The following is a 24031-nucleotide window of genomic DNA, read 5'->3' as shown; positions in this document are numbered from 1 at the left end:
TCAATGTAACTGAATGTGTCTCAGTGGGACATGGGTTTTTTTTGAGTGTTGTTCTTAGATCTACCAGGCAGCTGTTATCTTGTGTTAGGGAGCTGTTATCTGGTTACCTTCCCATTGTTCTTTTGTTTGGCTGCTGGGGGGGGAAGGGAGGGGGTGATATCACTCCAACTTGCAGTACAGCAGTAAAGAGTGATTGAAGTTTATCAGAGCACACGTCACATGACTTGGGGCAGCTGGGAAATTGATAATGTCTAGCCCCATGTCAGATTTCAAAATTGAATATAAAAAAAATCTGTTTGCTCTTTTGAAAAATGGATTTCAGTGCAGAATTCTGCTGGAGCAGCACTATTAATGGATTCATTTTGAAAATTTTTTTTTTCCCTATAACAGTATCCCTTTAATTTATAGGTGAGCTGTCCCTTTAAATACGATTCTACTACATGTGAGAAAAGCCACAAATCCTATTGGCTAGAGATAGCTTTAGTCCCGCCCCCATAAAGGGACAGCACAAAGGGTAGAACAGTCGGGTATATACATATGTAGAGCCTGGGAGAGCTCTCACTATAAAGCCGAATGAACGACCCTCGTCTGGGCGGGTTAGTAACACAGAACAGTAATTAGTGGGAAGGAAAAAAAAAAAAAGACACTTTGGACGGCTCTAGATCTGCCAGTATCAAATATGGCCGCCACTGACGCTTCAGCACAGAACGAGCATGCGCGCGGGACTTGTAAGGAAGACGGCACAAATGCGGAAGTGGCTGTGGAGCGTCAGATAGGCGGCCCAGCGCGGAGAGAGGTAACGGGACGGGTTACGGGTTTTAGACATAAGAATAAAATGCGATATTAACAGACTGACATAGAATTGCGGCGCTGAGTGGGGGGACTGCTCACAAGGGACACGGAGGGATATTCACTGGTCATGTGACTGACAGCTGAGAAGTGCGACTGGTCCTTCTGAAGAGTCTCTGCTGCTGTATCACGGGTCACGTGACTGACTCCAGAGCTGATAGAGATCTCCCCCAGCACTAGAGCTGCACTTCCCTTATCCGGATACCTGTCTCTCATACACTCCAGTTTAGCCGAATAATCCTCATGATTTCTCTTTTTCTGTGTAATAATAAGACAGTAACTTGTACTTGATCCCAACTAAGATATAATTAATCCTTATTGGAAGCAAAACCAGCCTATTGGGTTTATTTCATGTTTATATGATTTTCTAGTAGACTTAAGGTATGAAGATCCAAATTACGGAAAGATCTTTTATTCAGAAAACCTGAGCATTCTGTATAGCAGGTCCCCTACTAACTAATTACCGGGGGGATACACAATATCTGAACGGAGTCATTCGATCACTCGCCCGGCGGCACTGCTGCGAAATATGTGACATTCCGAACAATTGTGACATCACAGGACTATTTTGGGAGCTGATACCTCTCGCCGCACACGTGGAGACGGAACTGTAGAGACGTAAAGGAAAAGTAACACCAGCAAATGAAAGTGATTTAAAGGAATGAAATTATAATGTCCTGTTGTGCTGCACTGGTACAACTGGTGTGTTTGCTTCAGAAACTCTACTATTGTTTATACTACACAGCAGCTTGTTTATATAAACTATAGTAGTACTTATCTGTTATCTACTGTGTATCCTGTGCTTGAATGGCTGCCCCCATGGCTACACAGCAGCTTGTTTATATAAACTATAGTAGTACTTATCTGTTATCTACTGTGTATCCTGAGCTTGAATGGCTGCCCCCATGGCTACACAGCAGCTTGTTTATATAAACTATAGTAGTACTTATCTGTTATCTACTGTGTATCCTGTGCTTGAATGGCTGCCCCCATGGCTACACAACAGCTTGTTTATATAAACTATAGTAGTACTTATCTGTTATCTACTGTGTATCCTGTGCTTGAATGGCTGCCCCCATGGCTACACAGCAGCTTGTTTATATAAACTATAGTAGTACTTATCTGTTATCTACTGTGTATCCTGTGCTTGAATGGCTGCCCCCATGGCTACACAGCAGCTTGTTTATATAAACTATAGTAGTACTTATCTGTTATCTACTGTATATCCTGTGATTGAATGGCTGCCCCCATGGCTACACAGCAGCTTGTTTATATAAACTATAGTAGTACTTATCTGTTATCTACTGTGTATCCTGTGCTTGAATGGCTGCCCCCATGGCTACACAGCAGCTTGTTTATATAAACTATAGTAGTACTTATCTGTTATCTACTGTGTATCCTGTGCTTGAATGGCTGCCTCCATGACTACACAACAGCTTGTTTATATAAACTATAGTAGTACTTATCTGTTATCTACTGTGTATCCTGTGCTTGAATGGCTGCCCCCATGGCTACACAGCAGCTTCTTTGTATAAACTATAGTAGTACTTATCTGTTATCTACTGTGTATCCTGTGCTTGAATGGCTGCCCCCATGGCTACACAGCAGCTTGTTTATATAAACTATAGTAGTACTTATCTGTTATCTATTGTGTATCCTGTGCTTGAATGGCTGCCCCCATGGCTACACAGCAGCTTGTTTATATAAACTATAGTAGTACTTATCTGTTATCTACTGTGTATCCTGTGCTTGAATGGCTGCCCCCATGGCTACACAGCAGCTTGTTTATATAAACTATAGTAGTACTTATCTGTTATCTACTGTGTATCCTGTGCTTGAATGGCTGTCCCCATGGCTACACAGCAGCTTGTTCATATAAACTATAGTAGTACTTATCTGTTATCTACTGATACTGGGAGGATACTGCTTGGTCACAAAGGAATACAACCTGTCAGTGAGAGATATAACTGGGCAATGCACGACGTCCTCCGTTTTAAAACCTCACTGTGCTCTTTTACTTTCTCTTACAGGTTTTCCTATGTATGTGTGATGCCGAGTTCCACCATGAAGAAAAAGGTATCCTCAATCTAAAGCACTATGACTTTAATTCATTATCGCTTGGTCTCGTCTTCAGGGAATGTGTCTATGATAGAGCAGGTAGAATGACGTTGCCATGAGACGTTACCATGATTAGTGCGTGTTCTTCACCGTAACTGCACGGAGCAACCATGTGATATGCCTAAAACTGAGCCCTTATTGACACGGGCAGGCCCATTTATCAATTTTTTTTTAACTCGAATAAATTCAAATATACTCGAAATGCGAATGGGGGGTTATTTAATACAAAAAAAACCGAACATCTAAAACACGAACGAATATCACCGACCCGGAAACTCGAATCGATTTTTTTTCTCCATAAAAAAACCCTGTGATGTCAGGAAGGCTAGTAACATCTTTAAATTGATCACTGGACCTCTCCCATTGACTTATACGCCAACTTGGCAGCTTTTAGGTGGCGAATAGTCGAAATTGAATTTTTAAAGGGTTTGCTAAATCTGGGAATTCAAATTCGAATCAGGTTTGGATTATTCACTATTCAAATATGAGAGTTTTTGACCATAAAAAAAATTTCAATTTGACTTAATACATCTGCTCCTTAGTATTGCTTGTGCCTGGAGTATAGACACACAGAGCTAGAGGTTTATAGGGAAGATTCTGTATCAGTAGGAATATTCAAAGGCTTTCTCTCTCTTCCAGGTTCTGTTGATGGGAAAGAGTGGGTCTGGAAAGACCAGTATGAGATCCATCATCTTCGCAAACTATATTGCTCGCGACACTCGACGGCTGGGGGCAACAAGTAAGATCTAGAGACAAGAGCAGACGTTTGATTCGGCCATCTTCCCCAATTCAAACATTCCTTTTCTGGGACCCTCCTTTTCCTTTAACAAAAGACTGATTTCCCCCCTAAATAATGTCTCTACTGTTTCCATCTCCATTTGCCCCCCCCCCCCCTTTGTATAACACAAGATCTGAGACCTATCTATCTGGAACCTTTGTTTTATGAAATCTTCCCTGTTGGTTAAAGGAATTGTTCATGAGGAACTATTGCGAAAATTTAAATTCAATATTGAAATAAGAAACTTTCTAAATACAATCAATAAAAAAATTCTGCATTGCTTCTGAAATAATCAAGTTTATCGTCACTATTCCTCTCTCAGCATCTGTTTCTCCTCATTCTCTCTTCATGCAGCAGTTGGGTGTCAGATAATAATTGACAGTTAGATCCAATATATCTTATAGGGGGGACTCCTTTTGCCTAGAAGATGTATTAGAGCTCACTCTATTAAAATCACCAGACATCATGTCTCTCTACATGCAGGATTTTTACAAAAGGCAGTTAATTTGTTAGATGAATTATCCAATATATCTTATAGGGGGGCTCCTTTTGCCTAGAAGATGTATTAGCGCTCACAATATTAAAATCACCAGACATCATGTCTCTCTACATGCAGAATTTGTGCAAAAGACAGTTATTTTGTTTGTACTGGAATCGGTTATTTGAGTGAGCTTTAATACATCTGCTAGGAAAGGAGCCACCCTATAAGATATATTGGATCTAACTGTCAATGAATATCTGACACCCAACTGCTGCAGGAAGACAGAATGAAGAGGAATAGTGAAGATAAACTTGATTATTTCAGAAACAATGCAGAATATTAAACTGTTTGTATTTAGAAAGTTTCTTATTTCAGTATGATGAAGCTAATATTACATTTTCATTTTTGCAATAGTCACTGATTAACTCAGAGAGAGCTGAAAAGCAGGAAGTAGTGTTCTGGCTATTATGTTACACATCCAGTCACTCCAGCCTTTATACATTACATTTTTGGCTAACTAACTATATTAGATACATTTTTTATTTTGCACAGCCTATTTATTTACCCAGTTTTTATTTTTACACTGAACTGTTCCTTTAAAGGGAAACTGTCATGGGAAAACATGTATTTTTCAAAACACATCAGTTAATAGTGTTACTCCAGCAGAATCCTGCACTGAAATCCAATTCTCAAAAGAGCAAACAGACTTTTTTTATATTTCATTTTGAAATCTGACATGAGGCTAGACATATTGTCAGTTTCCCAGCTGCCCGAGCCATGTGACTTGTGCCTGCACTTTAGGATGGAACTACTTTCTAGCAGGCTGTTATTTCTCCTACTCAATGTAACTGAATGTGTCTCAGTGGGACCTGGATTTTACAATTGAGTGCTGTTCTTAGATCTACCAGGCAGCTGTTATATTGTGTTAGGGAGCTGCTATCTGGTTACCTCCCCATTGTTCTGTTGTTAGGCTGGTGGGGGGGGGGAGGGGGTGATATCACTCCAACTTGCAGTACAGCAGTAAAGAGTGACTGAAGTTTATCAGAGCACAAGTCACAGCTGGGAAACTGACAATATGTCTAGCCCCATGTCAGATTTCAAAATCGAAAACACTCGAACGATCCCTTGGCTTGAATAAAATTATTAAGTTCAAATTTCAAAATTGAATATAAAAAAATCTGTTTGCTCTTTTGAGCAGAATTCTGCTGGAGTAGCACTATTAACTGATGCGTTTTGAAAAAAAAAAAAAACATGTTTTCCCATGACAGGATCCCTTTAAGGACAAAATCTTTAGGGGATAATTGTTATTACTAATCTTTTTATTGTGGGGGCTTCTATAATAAGAGAAACTTCGATTTTCTTCTTGTAACTCTCCTAGAAATAGAAAATGACCATCTTAAAACACACACACACACACCCCGTCCATGGAGTGTAATGTTCCTGTTCCTTATCTTGCAGTTGATGTTGAGCACTCTCATGTGCGCTTCCTGGGTAATTTGGTTCTGAACCTGTGGGACTGCGGTGGGTAAGTTAAAGATCAAAGTCCAAGGAGACCATGTAGAACCTTCAGGGTAGAATTGTATTAGTAAAGCCATAGTCCAACTCCAGTTCTCCACTCCCAGCCAGGACACCTTTATGGAAAACTACTTCACCAGTCAGAGAGATAACATCTTCCGCAACGTGGAGGTCCTTATCTACGTGTTTGACGTGGAGAGCAGAGAGCTGGAGAAGGACATGCATTACTATCAGTCCTGCCTAGAAGCCATCCTGCAGAACTCTCCCGATGCCAAAGTCTTCTGCCTGGTGCACAAGATGGACCTGGTGCAGGAAGATCAGCGGGACCTTGTAAGTGGAAAGGAAGGAATTGTGTGAAGATGTTAAAGGGATTCTCTCATGATTTTTATGATGTCGTTTTTATTTCTAAATGACACTGTTTACACTGCAAATAATTCACTCTACAATATAAAATGTAATTCCTGAACCAGCAAGTGTATTTAATTGTAATATTGGTGTGTAGGTGCATCTCAGCTCATTTTGCCTGGTCATGTGATTTCAGAAAGAGCCAGCACTTTAGGATGGAACTGCTTTCTGGCAGGCTGTTGTTTCTCCTACTCAATGTAACTGAATGTGTCTCAGTGGGACCTGGATTTTACTATTGAGCGCTGTTCTTAGATCTACCAGGCAGCTGTTATCTTGTGTTAGGGAGCCAGCGATTTACATTCTAGCTGGCGGGAGCAGTTTGGGGAGATTAGTCACCCGAAGAAGAGGAGATCTGTCGCTGGGCGACTTATCTCCCCCGAATCTGAGTGTGTGTCTCTGCCCTAAAGAGTCTGCAAACCCAAAAGCTGACAAATGAAACTTTACACTTCAATATTAGAAAAACGATCACAAATAGAAAATAGAAAGTAATTGGGAAAAGTCTTTATTTCTGGTGATTGATCTGAAACCAACTGAAGTGAAAAAAAAATAGTTTGAAGTTGAACCACCCCTTTTATTTCACTGTGTTTGGTTTCACCTTCAATTTGCCACTGTCTTAAAGGAATCCAAAATGAATTCGTTAATAGTGCTGCTCCAGCAGAATTCTGCACTGAAATCCATTTCTCAAAAGAGCAAACAGATTTTTTTATATTCAATTTTGAAATCTGACATGGGGCTAGACATATTGTCAATTTCCCAACTGCCCCAAGTCATGTGTCACTTCAATCACTCTTTACTGCTGTACTGCAAGTTGGAGTGATATCACCCCCCTCCCTTTCCCCCCCAGCAGCCAAACAAAAGAACAATGGGAAGGTAACCAGATAACAGCTCCCTAACACAAGATAACAGCTGCCTGGTAGATCTAAGAACAACACTCAATAGTAAAAACCCATGTCCCACTGAGACACATTCAGTTACATTGAGAAGGAAAAACAGTAGCCTGCCAGAAAGCATTTCTCTCCTAAAGTGCAGGCACAAGTCACATGACCAGGGGCAGCTGGGAAATTGACAATATGTCTAGCCCCATGTCAGATTTCAAAATTGAATATAAAAAAATCTGTTTGCTCTTTTGAGAAATGGATTTCAGTGCAGAATTCTGCTGGAGTAGCACTATTAACTGATGTGTTTGAAAAAAACATGTTTTCCCATAACAGGATTCCTTTAATTATGCTTCCGCTTGGCATAATCGCTGCTTAATCAAAACACTCAGGATTAATCAATCCTTGCGCTTTATTTAGCACTTTGATAACGTTTGTTCCCCTTCCTACACTAGATCTTTAAAGAGCGGGAGGAGGATCTCAGGCGCTTGTCCCGGCCTTTAGACTGTGCTTGCTTTAGGACTTCTATTTGGGATGAAACTCTCTACAAGGTATTTTTTTAACAAGCACAAGCTTTACTTGTCCTGAATTCCTTCATTAACAGTGATTTCTGGCAATGTTTTAATTGCCGTCTAGATCCCGAGGTCGAGACCTAATATGTTCTGTTTTATTGCGTCCCGCAGGCTTGGTCCAGTATAGTCTATCAGCTCATTCCCAACGTTCAGCAGTTGGAGTCCAACCTACGGAATTTTGCTCAGATTATCGAGGCCGATGAGGTGCTGCTGTTCGAGAGGGCAACGTTTCTGGTGAGAGGCGGCACCCCGTTAGGTGTATCTGTATAAATCCTATATAAACGTACTTACTAATGTTATTCCCTAGGTCATTTCCCACTACCAGTGCAAGGAACAGCGGGACATCCACCGATTTGAAAAGATCAGCAATATAATAAAACAATTCAAGCTGAGCTGCAGGTGAGAGAATAAATAATAAAGAACCACCCTCCTGTTTTCTTCTCCGGGACATTGTCTGATTCACGGACACCTCTTCTATTTGTTTATCACAGCAAACTGGCCGCCTCCTTCCAGAGTATGGAGGTGCGAAATTCCAACTTCGCTGCCTTTATTGACATATTTACCTCTAACACCTACGTGATGGTCGTGATGTCGGACCCCTCAATCCGTGAGTCTAGAAATTTGCTGTCTTTCCCTTTTCTGCTGCTGTTAGGGGAAAGGTCCTATTAAGAAGCCAATTAAAGGGGAACTAATGCGAAAATGTAATATAAGCTTATTCATGGTTTAGTAAGACATTTTCTAAATACAATCCATTAAAAATTCTGAATTCTTTCTGAAATAATCAAGTTTATGTTCACTTTCTTTCTCTCTCAGTATCGGTCTCTCTTCATTCTCTCTTCAGCAGTTGGCTGTCAGATAGTCATTGGCAGTTACATCCAATATATCTTATTGGTGGGCTTCCTTTCCTAGCAGATGTATTAGAGCTCACTCAATAAAGATCATTTCAGAAACGGTACATTAGTTTCTTATTTCAATACGCAGAAGCTTATATTAAATTTTTCATTTTGGCGATAGTTCCCCATTAAGAAATTTTACAGCTATTAAAGTATCTTATTGCTGTGGTTCCTCAATGTAACATTTTCTTCTGGTGGAACCAGCTACATCCTTCAGACAATCCGCTCTGCAGTCACACAAGCAAAGACAGGCTTTGGTTCCCAATCAGGTCAGCCTAGCCTCTGATTGGTTCCTATTGTACAGTGCTGAGTGCTGCCAGCTCACATGCACCACCTGGTAAAGGAAGCAGCAGGAAGTTGAAGATGGGCGGGACTAGTAGGGGCTTTGCTGAAACTTTCAATAAATCAGCCCAAAACACTATTTTTTTTTTTTTTTCAGCACTTTCAATATTTTAAAGAATATAGTGGCACTTTTTAACACGTCTCTTTTAAGGCAAGATAAATATTCTCTTGTAAGATGATTTGTTTAGATCCTCACTTTTAATCTCTCCAACAGCCTCCGCTGCGACTCTTATCAATATCCGCAATGCCAGGAAGCACTTTGAAAAGCTGGAGCGCGTCGACGGCCCCAAACACAGCCTGCTCATGCGCTGAGCCTCCCTTGTGGACTCTTTCTGTGGTCAGACTTCTGTTGGAGCTGACCTCAGCTTCTCCACCTAACCTTCCTCTGAGTATTCTCGTGGAGCTGAGCTCTTCATTACATAGGCTTCTTCATGAGCGGACGTTCTCCTTGGGATCATAACTCGCTGCAGTGGCACTTTGCAGTTAACTTACTGTTACACACTTCATCTTCTGAGGCTCAGCCTCCTCACTGACTCACCAGCCTCCTTGTCTCATTCTTTCTCTGCCCTGAGCCCCACCGCACTGACTGAACAGCCTCATTGCTAGCCCACATTTAAAGACCGGACATGTTCTCTCAACATTCAATTTCAATATCAGTATTTGTTCCTCCGTTAAAGGGATGGTTCACATTTAAAGTAACTTTTAGTATGGTATAGAATGCCTGATTCTAAGCAACTTCTTAAATATTTATTTTTTATAGTTTTTTTTAGTTATTTGCATTTTTCATTGGATTCTTCTGAGCTTTTAAATAGGGGTCACTGACCCCATCTAAAATCAAATGCTCTGTAAAGCTATATATTTATAGTTATTGCTACTATTTATTACTCATCTTTCTATTCCGGCCTCTCCTATTCATATCCCAGTCTCATTCAAATCACTGCATGGTTGCTAGGGGAATTTGGACCCTAACAACCTGATTGCTGAAACTGCAAACTGGAGAGCTGCTGAATAAAAAGCTAAATAACTCAAAAACCACAAATACCGTAATAAAAAATGAAAACCAATTGCAAATTGTCTCAGAATATCCCTCTTTACATCATACTGACCGTTAATTTGAAGGTGAACCTTTTCAGTGGACAGTCAGCTTGCCATTTATTTCTGGTAGAACTGAATTGCTGTGTTTATAGAGGTAGGATAAGACCCTTCTATCAGTTAGTACAAGGCTATACATTCAATGTATTTGAAGCTTTGGAATAAAATATTTATACCTCGCGAGGCGTTTAATGAACTAGGCATGAAATAATCACTCAGAGATTGCTGTGCACTTCCCAGTCTGCAGAAACAAGGGTTTTAAATATGCAAAGGGAAACCGTGTAAAACTAAAACCAAGGGCAAATGCTGAAAATCCTTCAGTGAGTGTTTCTAGAACAAAAAACCTGTTTCATACGCTTATTAAATGCATTAGTGGTGTTATGGCTGTTTAGGGAAATGATTAAATAACTTCCGTACTGAGTGGGGCGATGCTAAGGGCAAACATAGTTTTGATGGGGCAAAACAGAGAAGCACCTCTTCTGTTTTGTAATTGAGCCAACTTTTTGTAAATTGTAACTACCTTTTGTTACTAACTACTGTATGTCAGGATCCCAATTGGCTGGCAGATTGGAAGATAATTATCAAAGGGCCTCAGTAGAAAGGTATTAACTTATGAATAACCATAAAATGTAGCTTAAAGGAGAAGGAAAGCTACTTTATTGCCAATAGATTAGCTGCAATAGTGCAAGCTAGAATGCTATATTTATTCTGTAGAATGTTTTACCATACCTGAGTAAAAAGCTCTAGAAACTCTCTGTTTGTTTAGGAGAGGAGCTGCAGTATTAATGTGGTGTGACATCACTTCCTGCCTGAGTCTCTCCCTGCTCTGGGCTCAGATTACAGTAGAGAAGGGAGGGGTGGGGGGAGAGGAACAAACTGAGCATGCTCAAGCCCTAGCCCTGGAGGTTTAAGCTGAAGGCAGGAAGTCTGATACAGAAGCCCATGTGTACACAATAGAAGGAAAGAAATGTGGTGTTTTTTTTGACAGGGGACTCAGAACAGCATTACTTTGGGGGTTTACTGGTATATTTAGATGGACCTTTCTGATAAGGCTTACTTAGTTTTAACCTTTCCTTCTCCTTTAAAGGAGAATTCAACCCGTAATAAAAAAAATAAAAAAATTGTATAGCCAATGCATTAAAGATGCTGTGACCGCCCATATTTCAATGTATTTTGTAAGTGAATCAAGTGCACCTAAGTCTCAACTAAGATGTCTGTCTGAAAGATGCAGCTTGCATTGGTAGTACTGTAAAAGAAGCTATAGGGGCTTGTTGCAACTCATTAAGGGATTCTGGTTGGCCAACACAATCATTACAGAGCAAGAAGCCAATATTCTGCTTATTACAACATGGAAGAGCAAACAGTTTATGCAACAACACAGTCACTGGGGGTCATTTATCAACACTGGGCCAATTTGCCCATGGGCAGTAACCCATGACAACCAATCAGATTGCTGCATTCATTGTTCTACTTGCAGCTGGCTTCAAAAAGCTAATCACTGATTGGTTGCTCATGGGCAAATTTGCCCAGTGTTGATAAATGAGCCCCACTGTTTCTTTTGTAGAGTCTAATGTAATCCAAGTCTGGATTTATACCAGCCACTAGAGTCATGCATCAGGTTGGGTACCCACGGAATACCCGCAAGGTGGTCGGTTTTTAGGCAGAAATTTCTGAGTACCTGATTGTGTCGGTAACCCATTTGGGTACTCGACTATGTTGCAGGACTGGTCCCTTATCCTCTCCTGAGTATGTGGTAGTGGAATAGGGTCCCGCGTGGTCACTTCAGGTTTAAAAGTGACGGCGCTTCCGGTTAAAAAGTGACATCCCTTCTGGTTTTCGACAGCGCCGGGTTGGGGGCTAAGCAAGCTGTTCGTGGGCTGGATCAGGTAGTGAGTCTGGGTGGTGGGGCATAGTGTGTGCAGGTCTGCTTGAAGGTCTGCAGGTTCAGTTCAGGCACGGATCTGCCCGATTGGACCAGCCCAAGACTCTAAGGTCTTGTAATACAAGAGACACAGTTCTTGTAAACAATTGAAATCCATGTTGGGAGTTTTACCCATCTCTAACCCGCCACTTTACATCCAACCCACCAGTTTTTGAACAACATAAAAACCTAGGATTGGCCTAACCCTACCGATGACCATAAAGATGGCTGGGCTTACTGGTGATTTGGTGATTGTAGGGGGCAGGACCTGTTGAATAACATGGGCCAAAAAGAGCCTTTCTAAAAGTTTTGTCCATGACCCACTTCTGGAGGTTCTATATCAGGCCACTACTTCCCAAGGTTTATGCCTCTGACCCTTCACTGGATGTTAAAGAGAGTGATAGCACCAGCATTACTCCACTCGTTCCTCCCTATGGACCTGGGACTTTAGTCACTTTCTAATTTGGGCAACATTAGGAAAGTCAATATGGTGGGTAAAGTATGGGCGCAGTAAACTGGACAAAAAAAAGAATGCATGGGGAGGAAGGCGGTTGGTGCCAAGGAGATCCTGTAAGGAACAGTTACCCTGGTGGTCTTGTGGTTAACGCTTACCCTGGTGGTCCAATGACTTACTCCTGGGCATGCGGGAGCGCCCGCCATGCCTCCGCCGGTGATGCCCGCCGCATGCGTCTTTCCTCTTCCGTGTCTTGTTCCCCTATGGCGCGAGAGGCGGCACGCTTCCGGCTTTATGTGCCGGCGTGATGATGTCATGCGTAATGGTGCAAAATTCAAATAGCATACAAGGGGAATTCAGTATTCAATTCATTGCCCGTTGTTAGGTTCTATTAGAAAAGTTCCTGGGTGTATATTCTTAGTGAATTCTATCTGATCTTCTGTGTATTGACCCTTGGTTGCCTACTCGACTATTCTGATCCCTCCAAACCTGACCTTTGCCTGCCTGATTTCTCCGACCTCTCCAATCCTGATCCTGCCTGCTTGTGACTACTCTGACCTCTCCAATCTGACCTTTGCCTGTCCTCCCACTATTCTACGTTCTCCAATTCCGATTCCGGCCTGATGATTCTCTGCTTGTGCCGGCCCGCCTGTTTCTGGTGGTTTTCTTCCTTCCAGTATCCTGGTGAGACAATCGTGCCCCTTTGCTCATCCAGAACCGTTAGCTTTGCTCCTCTTTCAATTAAGACCAAGCGGCATCCAATTAGCCGAGGGCTCCTCCCGAGGTGAAAGGTGGCGGTTATAGGCAGAAGTGAGAGCCGTGAGCAGGGAGCTTAGCTTGGGTTCTGGATATAGGGTGCTGAGCGTGAACGATCCTTTGATAGGAATTGTAGAGATTCTTGATGGGAGGAGGGTAGGGGGCTTGGTTATGACCATTACATTGTTGAGCATTACAACTAGAAATCAATTTATTTTAAAATAATCCTATTGGAATGCAAAACAATTTAGAAATAGATCTTTATTACAGGTTATGAAATAATTTTTTTCTGCAAATCATGGTTATACACTATATAAACTGAAATTTGCAATAAGGATGTGTGTATGCAGTATATATATGATATTAACTACATTTATTATATTCCGATCAATAGCTCGTCTATAAGCAATAGGTTGATTTTTTACAATAACATTTAGGTCCAGAGCACAAAAGCAATTAGCTGGAGGAGAAGTATTCAGTATTCCTGCCGAGGAACAACTCCCATTTCCATAGGTGACTCCTTTCACAGGCTTCTTGGCCAGAATTGGGTGATTTTCAAACATCTCATGTCAGGCAAGATTACCTCTTAAAGGAGAACTAAAGCCTAACTAAAGAAGTAGCTAGAAATATTGTACATTAGCAGTAAAGCTCTGTGTCTCCAAAGATGCCCCAGTAGCTCCCCATCTTCTTTTCTGCTGATTCACTGCACATGCTCTGTGCTGCTGTCACTTACTGAGCTTAGGGAGCCACTCACAATATACAGTACACATAGAATAGAAATGTCACAATATAAGGCTGATTAGTAATTAATACAGATAATTACTACATGGCAGCACACTTTAATAATCAGCAAACCTGTAGCATCAGCTTATATTACAGACCAACCCAATCAGCTATCAGATACCTCAGAAGATCTGCTACCAAGGTATCAGGTTATGGTTGTAATACAGACAGACAGATACGTAGACTATGACAAGTAATCCAGGAACTGTCATGCATTTTAAACAGTGACCCTGAAAAAGAAAAAGTATAAAATAAATCCTAAATCAGTTATTTGTAACCTTGATAAGTTATGGGGTAAAGTCTGAAGGTCAGTTAGGGGGAGATTTGGGGTGAGTGCTTATTTGTACCCTGGGTACCCCTGGAACTATAGCAGGGTGACTGTTACCCCAATATTTCTATATATCTGTAACCTTGTTATAAGGGGGGACCATTACAACTTGGATAAAATCTTACCATTGCCAGTGTTCCAGTTTGAAAACCTATTGAGAAAATATTATTTGTTAATAGTTGATATATGTTAACACACGTTTATTTATATCTGTCTGTCTATCATCTATCTATCTATCTATCTATCTATCTATCTATCTATCTATCTATCATCTATCTATCTATCATCTATCTATCTATCTATCTATCTATCTATCTATCTATTTATTCTCTCTCTCTCTCTCTCTCTCTCTCTCTCTCTATCTATCTATCATCTATGTCCATGTATCTTTGTTTTTTACTTTTCCCAGTATCTGTGTTGGATTTGCTACCCCACCAAACTATGAAGCCTCTGTGTATCAGTTGAATTCCCATTCCAAGCCGCATTAGTTGGACCCATAGTCATTAGGAAGGGGTGACAAATGGAGTAACATAATAACTGCATCCCTTCAGCAGGCTGGATTATAAACCCCAATAGAACTATGAAACTATAATCTACAGCACAGACACGACAGCTTGTATTTAATAGAACTGGATTTAAAAGTAGGACAAGAAGATGCTGTACAGTCTGGAAAAGTATAAGAATTTACCTATTAGCTGGAAACTTCTTCTGATGAGATACTCAATTTCCTGCAGATTCCTCTCCATGTTAGAATCTGTGAATTTGTCTTTTATATTGAATAGGAACAGACCTGTTGCCTTTTCTTTAATACTCCTTTGTTCCAACTGTATTCTTTCCTTCTCTTGATCACTGCTGTCCTCCAAATCGTCAATTATGACAATAACATTGGATTTTCCTAAACAAAAGAGAAAAGAAGATCCATTGGCTGAACCAGTTGCTTTAGTTATTGTGCCCAGGGCAAGGCTGCCATTGGGGGGACAGAGGGGAGTCTTATCGGGGTCACTGTGGCATAAAGGGGCCTGGATACACTCAAAGGTCCATTTTGCCAGCTGCAGGGGTAAGGCTTGTAAGAGGAATAGTTAGTATTTTGTCATGTGTTTGGAAAAATAGTTGAGGATCAGTGGTGTAGTCAAGGGTGCTCTATAGGGGAGCAATTATTCAGTTGGCAGGGCCCACCACCCATGGATAGTGATGGGTGAATTTATTCAGCATGTACTAATTTGCTGTGAATTTCCACGTTTCGCTGCCAGCATAGATTTTGACGCACGTGAATTGACGACATTGTCAAAATACGCATTTTGCAAATTTTTAGCAATTTTGCGGGAAATTCACAAATTTTTTTCAAATCGAAATGGGACAAATTCGCCCATCACTACGCATGGGATCTAGTTGGCTTATTGTGTGCCACTTGCAGGGAAAAACAATAACCTTTCTTGGTGTTCTAGACACCAAGAAAAATATAAAATTCAAAGAGGTAAGAAGGCTGGAGTTGACTGATGTGTTTGTGGGCTTGAAATGTGAAAGGACCTGTTTGGTGTCAGGTGAGTCTGTGATCATCTTTGAAGAAGAATCATCTTTAGATCACCAGGTAGGTTTCAAAACTAACTTGCCAACCACTTCCATATGCATTCTTCTAAACACGACATACAGTTTTCCCCCAAAGAGTAGTAAATCTAAGAGAAGGTTCTCCACAGAATTTTGATCCTGTTTTCTTGAAACCAATACCATTACATCCCCGTTAACGCATATTACTTCCTACAATGTCTAGTTATGCAGAAATCGCTTTTAATGTGGGGCAGATGCTTCTCTTACCAAGTGCAGAGAATAAATCGTTCAGCTCCTCGTGATACAGAGAATCCAATACATCTGTGACATTGGTCCTCCCTCTGTTTTTGGTATGGTACAGAATGGCAAACTTGCACTTTTTGACGTCTTCTTTAACGCTCCTCTTGTTGGTGATGTAAAAACACTTGGTATCTTTGACAAAGGACAGACCTATGAGGAAGTCTGATATCCATTTGTACGATTCCCTTGTGTCTCTGGAGAATATTCCAACAGTCCCTTCTCTGGACATATTTATTTTGTGGAGAAGTTCCAGGCCAAGATGTAAGGTGCTCCAATGTCTTGTCCTCCACACTCTGCGCAAGGACATTAATTGTTTAGTAGAAGTAAATAATCCCCAATATCTTAAGCCTATTGGACCCTTGCAAGACCCTTGCAAGCCTTCCTTAACCCAGTGGGGGTAATTTATTGACACCCTGATGATGCAGATGGTAGCTTTGTGTTTACTGCCTGCCAAAGGGTAGGGGGTAAGTACAGCGTCCATCGTTGTCTGTGTCCATGGATGTTCCAAAAACTGGACATCTGAATGAAGCACAAGTTAAGGGGTACCAAATACAGGCACATTGCTCCTGTTTTTGCCCTCTGCTGTGCACATAGTAACTGAACCCGCTTGTGCTGGGGAAGCAGAGCAGAATAACTCCTAAAATTCATGAGTAAGGTCATTGCTAGAGGCCCCTTGGTACCACTGAAAGGCCCCGTACTGGACCCAAAGGACACAATGATCCCTAGATTCTCAATCCAACCCCCCACTATCCACCAGTTTTCTGCTGCCTCTTCCTGAGTCATTATGGATGGAGAATAAATCTATCGGCAATTGTTAAAGGACAAGGAAAGGTTGAAATTAAGTGTTGTACATTCTAACTGCATCTATATACAGTTTTCAGAACACTAACTGTTTCTCCTATTGGTGCTTCCCTTCACTCCGTATGCTGCTCTGATGAAAACCTGCCGGCTGCACTCGGGTGACGTCACCAAATTCTTTACATTCCATCCTCCCATTGCCCGAGGCAGCATTTTCTGTTCTAACATTACAGCGCAGCCGCATTCCACTTATAAGCGATGCTTTGCTTCCTTCATTGATGACGCGCTATGGAGTCGCATGCGCAATGGTTACCAGTACTCCAGCCCCATGATGAATGGAACTAAGAGACTAGGGGGCAAATTCACTAAGATTCGTAGTTGCGCCAGGCGTTACTTCGCCGCACTTCGCCAGGCGTAGTTTCGCCAGCGCTTCGCAAATTCACTAAAATCCGAAGTTGCGCTCAGGGGTAGCGTAAGGTTGCGAAGTTGCGCTAGCGTTGATTCGCTAAGTAAAGCGAAGTTACGCTAGCGAAGGCTAATTTGCATACGGCGCCAAATTCAAATTTCAATGGAGGAATACGTATCAGCACTACAAATGGCTAGAAAAGCTTCAAAACATCAAATAAAAATGTTATTTTGCCCTACACATGTGCCCACTGTCTAGGTAAGTTGCCATGAGTCAGGAGATGTAGGGGGGAAGGAGGGGAGCCCCAAAAAAAATTTCGATCTTTTTCAGCCTATCACCCATAATGTAGAAAACGCAATTTTTTTGGGACTTAGAAAAAATTTTGACTTTTTTTGAAGCAATCCCTATCTACTCTATTGCGCTTCGCCTGGTCTGAGGTGGAGAAGGAAGTCTAGTGTAAAAGGTAGCGTTCAGTACACTGCGCGCGTTAGTGAATTTGCGTTGTTACCTCGCTAGCGAAAATTCGCCAGGCGTAAGGGTGCGAAGTAACACTAGAGAAACTACGCCAGCGTTCGTTAGTGAATTTGCACAGTAACGAAAATGCCGAACGCTAGCGAATTAACGCTAGCGTTCGGCGCTTCGGCGCTTAGTGAATTTGCCCCTAGGGAGGTAGATATTAACTATACAAATGCCCATAACAAAAATTACCTTATCGATTCAGCACATTATAAAGTGAACTTTTATTCCTGCAAAGAATATGGAGTAAGCTTTCCTTCTCCTTTAAACCACCAAGAAACTCTTTGGAAATGTTTGTATCTGACATGACAGAAAGAAAAAAACAAAGATAACAGGGATAAATAAATACCAACAAAACCAGTTTCTGAATCAACACATTAAAGCCATGCGCTAAAGAAATAAAAATAGCTGGCACTGGTGAGGGTGTAGAATACCTCTGGGTAGAGATTTTGACTGGGCAAAAGGTAACAAAAAGAATTATCATTGGTGTATGTTATAAACCACCTGGTATAAGTGTCGAGTATGAAGCCCAGCTACTCTTGCAGATACAAGCGGCTTCACAGCTGGGTCAAGTTGTTGCTATGGGTGACTTCAATTATCCAGACATTGACTGGGGTAATGGGGTTGCTAAGACAGAAAAAGCTAGTAGGTTTGTAAATATGCTGAATGACAACTTTTTATTCCAGTTCAAGAACCTACTAGGAATAACTCTCTTTTGTACCTTGTAATAACTAACAATACTGAACTCATCTCTAACATTTGTGTGGGGAGGGGCATTTAGGGAATAGTGATCATAACATGGTCTCCTTTGAGATTCTGTTGCAGAAGCAATTCTATAAGGGAGGAACTAAAACACTAAATTTCAGACGTGCAAACTTTGACAGTATAAGGGCATCTCTGCAACATATTAAGTGGGAAATGCTTTTCACAGGGTTAAACACAGAACAAAAATGGGAAGTCTTTAAAATGCTGCTTAATAAATATACTTGTCAGTATATTCCACTTGTAAGCAAGGAACGTCGTTGCAAAGCAAAACCTTTTTGGTTCAATAGAAGTGTTGGTGTTGAGGTGGGTAAGAAAAGACCTGCTTTTAAGGCTTTCAAGTTAGCTGGTACAGCCAGGGCCGCCATTAGAAATCACGGGGCCCCGTACAGCAACATTTTTGGGGCCCCCTGGGCCCCGCCCACACTGACGACCAAGCTCCGCCCCATATCCCGCCCACATCGCAGTTAAAAGACCACACAGACATCAGCGCTAAAAAAGTAACCCCCCCCCACACAAATTGTAAAAAGCTATTGATGGTCAGGGCCCCCTTATAAAAAAAAATTGGGGCCCCAAAAAAAAAAAATTAAAATTTTTTTTTTTTTAAAAAACATTGGTGGCAGGGGCCCCCTTATAAGTTAAAAAAACTTGGGGCCCCAACAAAAATAAATGTAAAAAAAACTAAAAAATAAACAAACATTGGTGGCAGGGGCCCCCTTATAAGTTAAAAAAAACTTGGGGCCCCAACACAAAAAATGTAAAAAAAACTAAAAATAAACAAACATTGGTGGCAGGGGCCCCCTTATAAGTTAAAAACAAATTGGGCCCCAAAAAAAAAATTTGGAAAAAAAAAATTTTTTTGAAAAAAAAATAAATGGTGGCAGGGGCCCCTTACAAGTTAAAAACAAATTGGGGCCCCAAAAAAAATTTAAAAAAAAAATAATTTTTTTTTGAAAAAAAAAAACTGGTGGCAGGGGCCCCCTTACAAGTTAAAAAAATTTGGCGCCACCAAAAAGAAAATTAATTTTTTTTTTAAAAAAAAAACCCAAAAAAAAACAATGGTGGCAAGGGGCCCCTTACGAGTTAAAAAAAAAATTGGGGCCCCAAAAACAAAAGTTTTAAAAAAAAGATTGGTGGCAGGGGCCTATAGAATATTAAAATAATACATTGGTGGCCAGGGGATTAAAAAAAAAAAAAAACACAAACTGGTGTTCAGTAGAATTGAACTCATGGCTTCAGTACTTCAACTTCGCCTCCTTTCGTGACTTCGGGTCTTTGCGCTGCTTCAGGACTTCGGCTTCGGCTGTTTTCGTGACTTCGGGTCTTTTCGGCGCTTCGTGACTTCGGCTTTTTCCGTGACTTCGGGTCTTTTCGGCGCATCGGCTTCGGCTTTTCGGCACTTCCGCATTCGGCACTGAAGAGGAATGACGTACGGCTCGGGCGCTCGTAAGGGGGGCCCGGATCTTCAAAAAAATGCAGCGCTGCCGGGCCCCCTTCATGCCCGGGCCCGGTACGCTTGTCCCCCCTGACCCCCCCTGATGGCGGCCCTGGGTACAGCCGAAACATTTATAAGGTACAAGGAGGCCAATAAATCATGCAAAGAAGCTATAAGGCAAGTTAAAATTGCTATAGAAAAGGATATTGCAGCAAGCAGTAAAAAGAATCCAAAATAATTTTTTAAATATGTTAATAATAAGAAAAATTAACCAGTAAGGGGTGGGACCTTAAAAATCAGAGGGGTCAGCTGGTTGATGAAAACAAAAAAAAGTGCAGACTCTGAACTAATATTTTTTGTCTGTCTACAAAAATGAGGAACCATTTAATGAAGGTTTCCTTCTTAAGGGCTCTTACTCATGAGCGTTTTTACCTGCGCTCCCCTGCGTTCGGTTTTTCGGCGTTCAGCCGCAGGGGAGCACAGGAATAGACGCATTTCATTATTTCAAATGGGGCTGTACTCACACAGGCGCATGTAGGCGTCAAACGCAGGAAAAATGCAGCATGTTGCGTCTCAACCTGCGTTCGGCGCCTACATGCGCCTGTGTGAGTACAGCCCCATTTGAAATAATGAAATGCGTCTATTCCTGCGCTCCCCTGCAGCTGAACGCCGAAAAACGGAACGCAGGGCAGCGCAGGTAAAAACGCTCATGTGTAAGAGCCCTAATAGTCCCACTTCTAGTAATACAACTAATGATGCATGGTTCACACATGAGGAAATTCAAAAGAGACTAGAACATGTTAAGATTAACAAAGGTCCAGGGCCTGATGGTATTCATCCCAGGGTAATTAGCGAGTTTAGCTCTGTGATTGCCAAACCTCTTTACTTAATTTTTCAGGATTCATTGAGGTCTGGCATAGTGCCGAGAGACTGGCGAATTGCTAATGTGGTGCCGTTATTCAAAAAGGTATCCCGTTCTCAGCCTCAAAACTATAGGCCAGTTAGTCTGATGTCAGAGGCAGGAAAGCTTTTCGAAGGGTTAATAAAGAATAAGATACTGGACTTTATAGCCAATCATAATACTATGAGTTTGTGCCAGCATGGTTTTATGCGTAATAGATCTTGCCAGACTAACTTAATTTCTTTTTATGAGAAGGTAAGCAGGGACCTCGATTCTGGGATGGCAGTGGATGTGATTTACTTAGACTTTGCTAAAGCATTTGATACAGTGCCACACAAAAGGTTACTGGTTAAATGAAGGAATGTTGGCCTGGAACATAATATTTGTACCTGGATAGAGAACTGGCTAAAAGATAGACGACAAAGTGGTGGTAAATGGAACATTTTCTAATTGGACCAGTGTTGTTAGTGGAGTACCGCAGGGCTCTGTACTAGGTCCCTTGCTTTTCAACTTGTTTATTAATGACCTGGAGGTGGCCATTGAAAGTACTGTTTCTATTTTTGCAGATGATACTAAATTGTGCAGAACTATAGGTTCCATGCAGGATGCTGCCACTTTGCACAGTGATTTGTCTAAACTGGAAAACTGGGCAGCAAACTGGAAAATGAGGTTCAATGTTGATAAATGCAGGTTATGCACTTTGGCAAAAACAATATAAATGCAAGTTATACACTAAATGGCAGTGTGTTGGGAGTTTCCTTAAATGAGAAGGATCTAGGGGTCTTTGTAGATAACACGTTGTCTAATTCTGGGCAGTGTCATTCTGTGGCTACTAAAGCAAATAAAGTTCTTGTATAAAAAAGGGCATTAACTCAAGGGATGAAAACATAATTCTGCCTCTTTATAGGTCCCTGGTGAGGCCTCATCTGGAGTATGGGGGCAGTTTTGGGCTCCAGTCCTTAAGAGGGATATAAATGAGCTGGAGAGAGTGCAGAGACTAAGTGCAACTAAACTGGTTAGAGGGAGGGAAGACTTCAATTATGAGGGTAGACTGTCAAGGTTGGGGTTGTTTTCTCTGGAAAAAAGGCGCTTGTGAGGGGACATGATTAGACTTTACAAGTACATTAGAGGACATTATAGACAAATAGCAGGGGACCTTTTTACCCATAAAGAGAATCACGTACCAGAGGCCTCCCCTTCAGACTAGAGGAAAAGAACTTTCATTTAAAGGAACAGAGTAGAGGGTTCTTCACAGTCAGGACAGTGAGGTTGGGGAATGCACTGCCGGGTGATGTTGTGATGCTGATTCAGTAAATTCACTTACTGCCATGTTACATTTGTGGCTCCTCTGAATCTGGACAGAGAGTTAGTTGGAGAGCTGGTGTCTGGTTTTGTCAGGGGGTGAGAAATGTAAAGTGTATTTTAGGTTGGATTCTGACTGGGTTGTTTTTCAGCTTATTGTGCTGGATTTGGCAAGAATTCAACTCTTCTCACCACATACCCGGTCTCATGTGCCTGAGCCTATTTCTGTATCTTCAACATGTAAAATGTCTGTGGTACAATGTCCATAGGTTAATGGGAATCAATAGATGGACTTACCAGGAAGCAGCAGGGAATCTCACGTTACATGGCAGGAAGCTCAGCTCTTTGAGACGGATCCTGTGTTTGAGAAGCAATAGCCGAGTAAGAATGAAAGTGAAAGTGCCAGAACGGAGCTCAGTTACAAATAAGACAAGTCATGTCGATTCCAGCTGCTTTTGTTTTTTCATAGTATTTTGTATGGGGGGGGGTGTATACTATAGGGTGTGACAAGCTGGCTGCCTGTAAATGTAATTTTGGAGAGAAATTAGCTACGGTAAGTAGGTGATCAGAGAATTAGAGAATTAGGAGCATAAAGAAAGGGACACAGCGTCTTCAGGCAAAAACACAGGTTTATTCAGTCAAACTTTACCCAACATAAAGTCACTGGAACATAGTTCAATAGCATTTTAACATCACACATTCAAGACTTTTCCCTACACTGGGGTTGTCGCTATACAGGTTGGCTTCCACACTCTGGAATATTCAGGCTTCTCACTAAACCCTGTTCACTCTCTCCTACAGGGAAACAAATTCACCAGCTTCAGGCCTGGCAACACCTCAATCACTTTAGATCTCAACAGTCTCAATCACCTGGTCAGGTCTCCCTCTGCTCCTTCTAGTGACACCACCCTCAGTCCCTAACACAGACTGGTAACCTCTCCTGTTCTGCCCTACTCTGAGAGACCCTCCTAACACTTAAAGAGATAATGACACCAGAAATAAAACCTTTTTTACATCTATCATAATATTGTCTTTGTATGTTATCTTTAATTTTGTCATAAAAGTATCTACAGATGCTTTTACATTACCCTTCTGATCTCCAATGTTCCTCTATAAGGGGGCTGTCATATTTGAGCTTCAGCAGTCTCTTAGCATTAGAAATTCTAATTGACATGTTGAAAAGGGACAGTCAGGTTGACACAGGGACCTTGCTCAGTAGGACTTTTTCTGCCTTTCAAAACATTGCCAAGAGTGGTCAGGTGGAACACCAATATCAGCCTCTGTATGACCAGTTTTAGCTCAAACAACACACAGATACAACAAAATCAAAGAATACATTAGTACATAGACCGGATGTCAGAGTAACACCTTCCATAGTTTCCTTTTACTGGCGCCGGCTTCCGATAAGAAATGAAGTATCGTAGTAGAAAGATTATTATCTTTGGAAATGGCTGCCAGTTGAGATTATGGAGACATCTACGAAGAGGGTGTATTGTACCAAGATGGAAAAATGTACAACCAGTTGGTGCTATGTATCACCATCACCCCCCTTTCCCTATGTGGGAATATTAGAAATTGATAGACAGCTGCATAATGCAATTGAGTGAAGAGTGAACTACCTCTTTAAAAAATAATTTGTGTAGACATGTGACCCTATGTGTTTTTGGGACTCTGTACCAGCACCAGGCAACTACAGAATTTCTGGGTTTTAACCTGGAAATTCAGCTCCTCTAGTGCAGACAGTGCTATTGTATTCATGGCACTCGCGAAACTGCCCCCCCTTTAACCCTCTCCAACATTGATTTTTAAAATAGAAGAGGGGGGCATCTGGCTCCTGACTGACCCACAATATACTGTATGTATAGAATATAAAAATCATAATACAAGGCTGAATAGTAATATAG

At 41.4% G+C, this 24031-nt stretch overlaps 2 protein-coding genes across 3 annotated transcripts; one reads left to right on the top strand and one right to left on the bottom strand.

Moving 5' to 3' along the window:
• Positions 1-771: 771 nt before the first annotated feature.
• Positions 772-10100, top strand: rraga.S (Ras-related GTP binding A S homeolog; the record flags this gene model as incomplete). The annotated part of the gene is given in 11 exon segments (NM_001091921.1): positions 772-796; positions 2880-2925; positions 3607-3706; positions 5685-5751; positions 5849-6071; positions 7477-7572; positions 7705-7827; positions 7901-7992; positions 8085-8200; positions 9043-9957; positions 9958-10100. Coding segments are annotated over 9 exon segments (942 nt in total).
• A 3761-nt stretch (positions 10101-13861) lies between these two features.
• Positions 13862-23500, bottom strand: LOC108702446. 2 transcript variants are annotated; one of them, XM_041578872.1, is made up of 6 exons: positions 22425-23499; positions 17920-18027; positions 15975-16300; positions 14851-15057; positions 14288-14313; positions 13862-14064 (listed from the first exon to the last, which is right to left on the bottom strand). In XM_041578872.1, exons 3-6 carry the CDS (start codon positions 16234-16236, stop codon positions 13969-13971), a joined length of 591 nt encoding a protein of 196 aa, XP_041434806.1. In that variant the 5' UTR covers positions 16237-16300; positions 17920-18027; positions 22425-23499; the 3' UTR covers positions 13862-13968. The 2 variants fall into 2 exon arrangements, with proteins under 2 accessions (XP_041434806.1, XP_018093385.2); XM_018237896.2 differs by lacking the exon at positions 17920-18027 and having other exon boundaries at positions 22425-23500.
• Between the last annotated feature and the right edge of the window lie 531 nt (positions 23501-24031).

This window comes from Xenopus laevis, chromosome 9_10S, assembly GCF_017654675.1.
Source record: "Xenopus laevis strain J_2021 chromosome 9_10S, Xenopus_laevis_v10.1, whole genome shotgun sequence".
Taxonomy (NCBI): Eukaryota; Metazoa; Chordata; class Amphibia; order Anura; family Pipidae; genus Xenopus; species Xenopus laevis.
The sequence above is the reverse complement of the archived record's forward strand: the minus strand, read 5'-3'. Positions and strand labels throughout refer to the sequence as shown.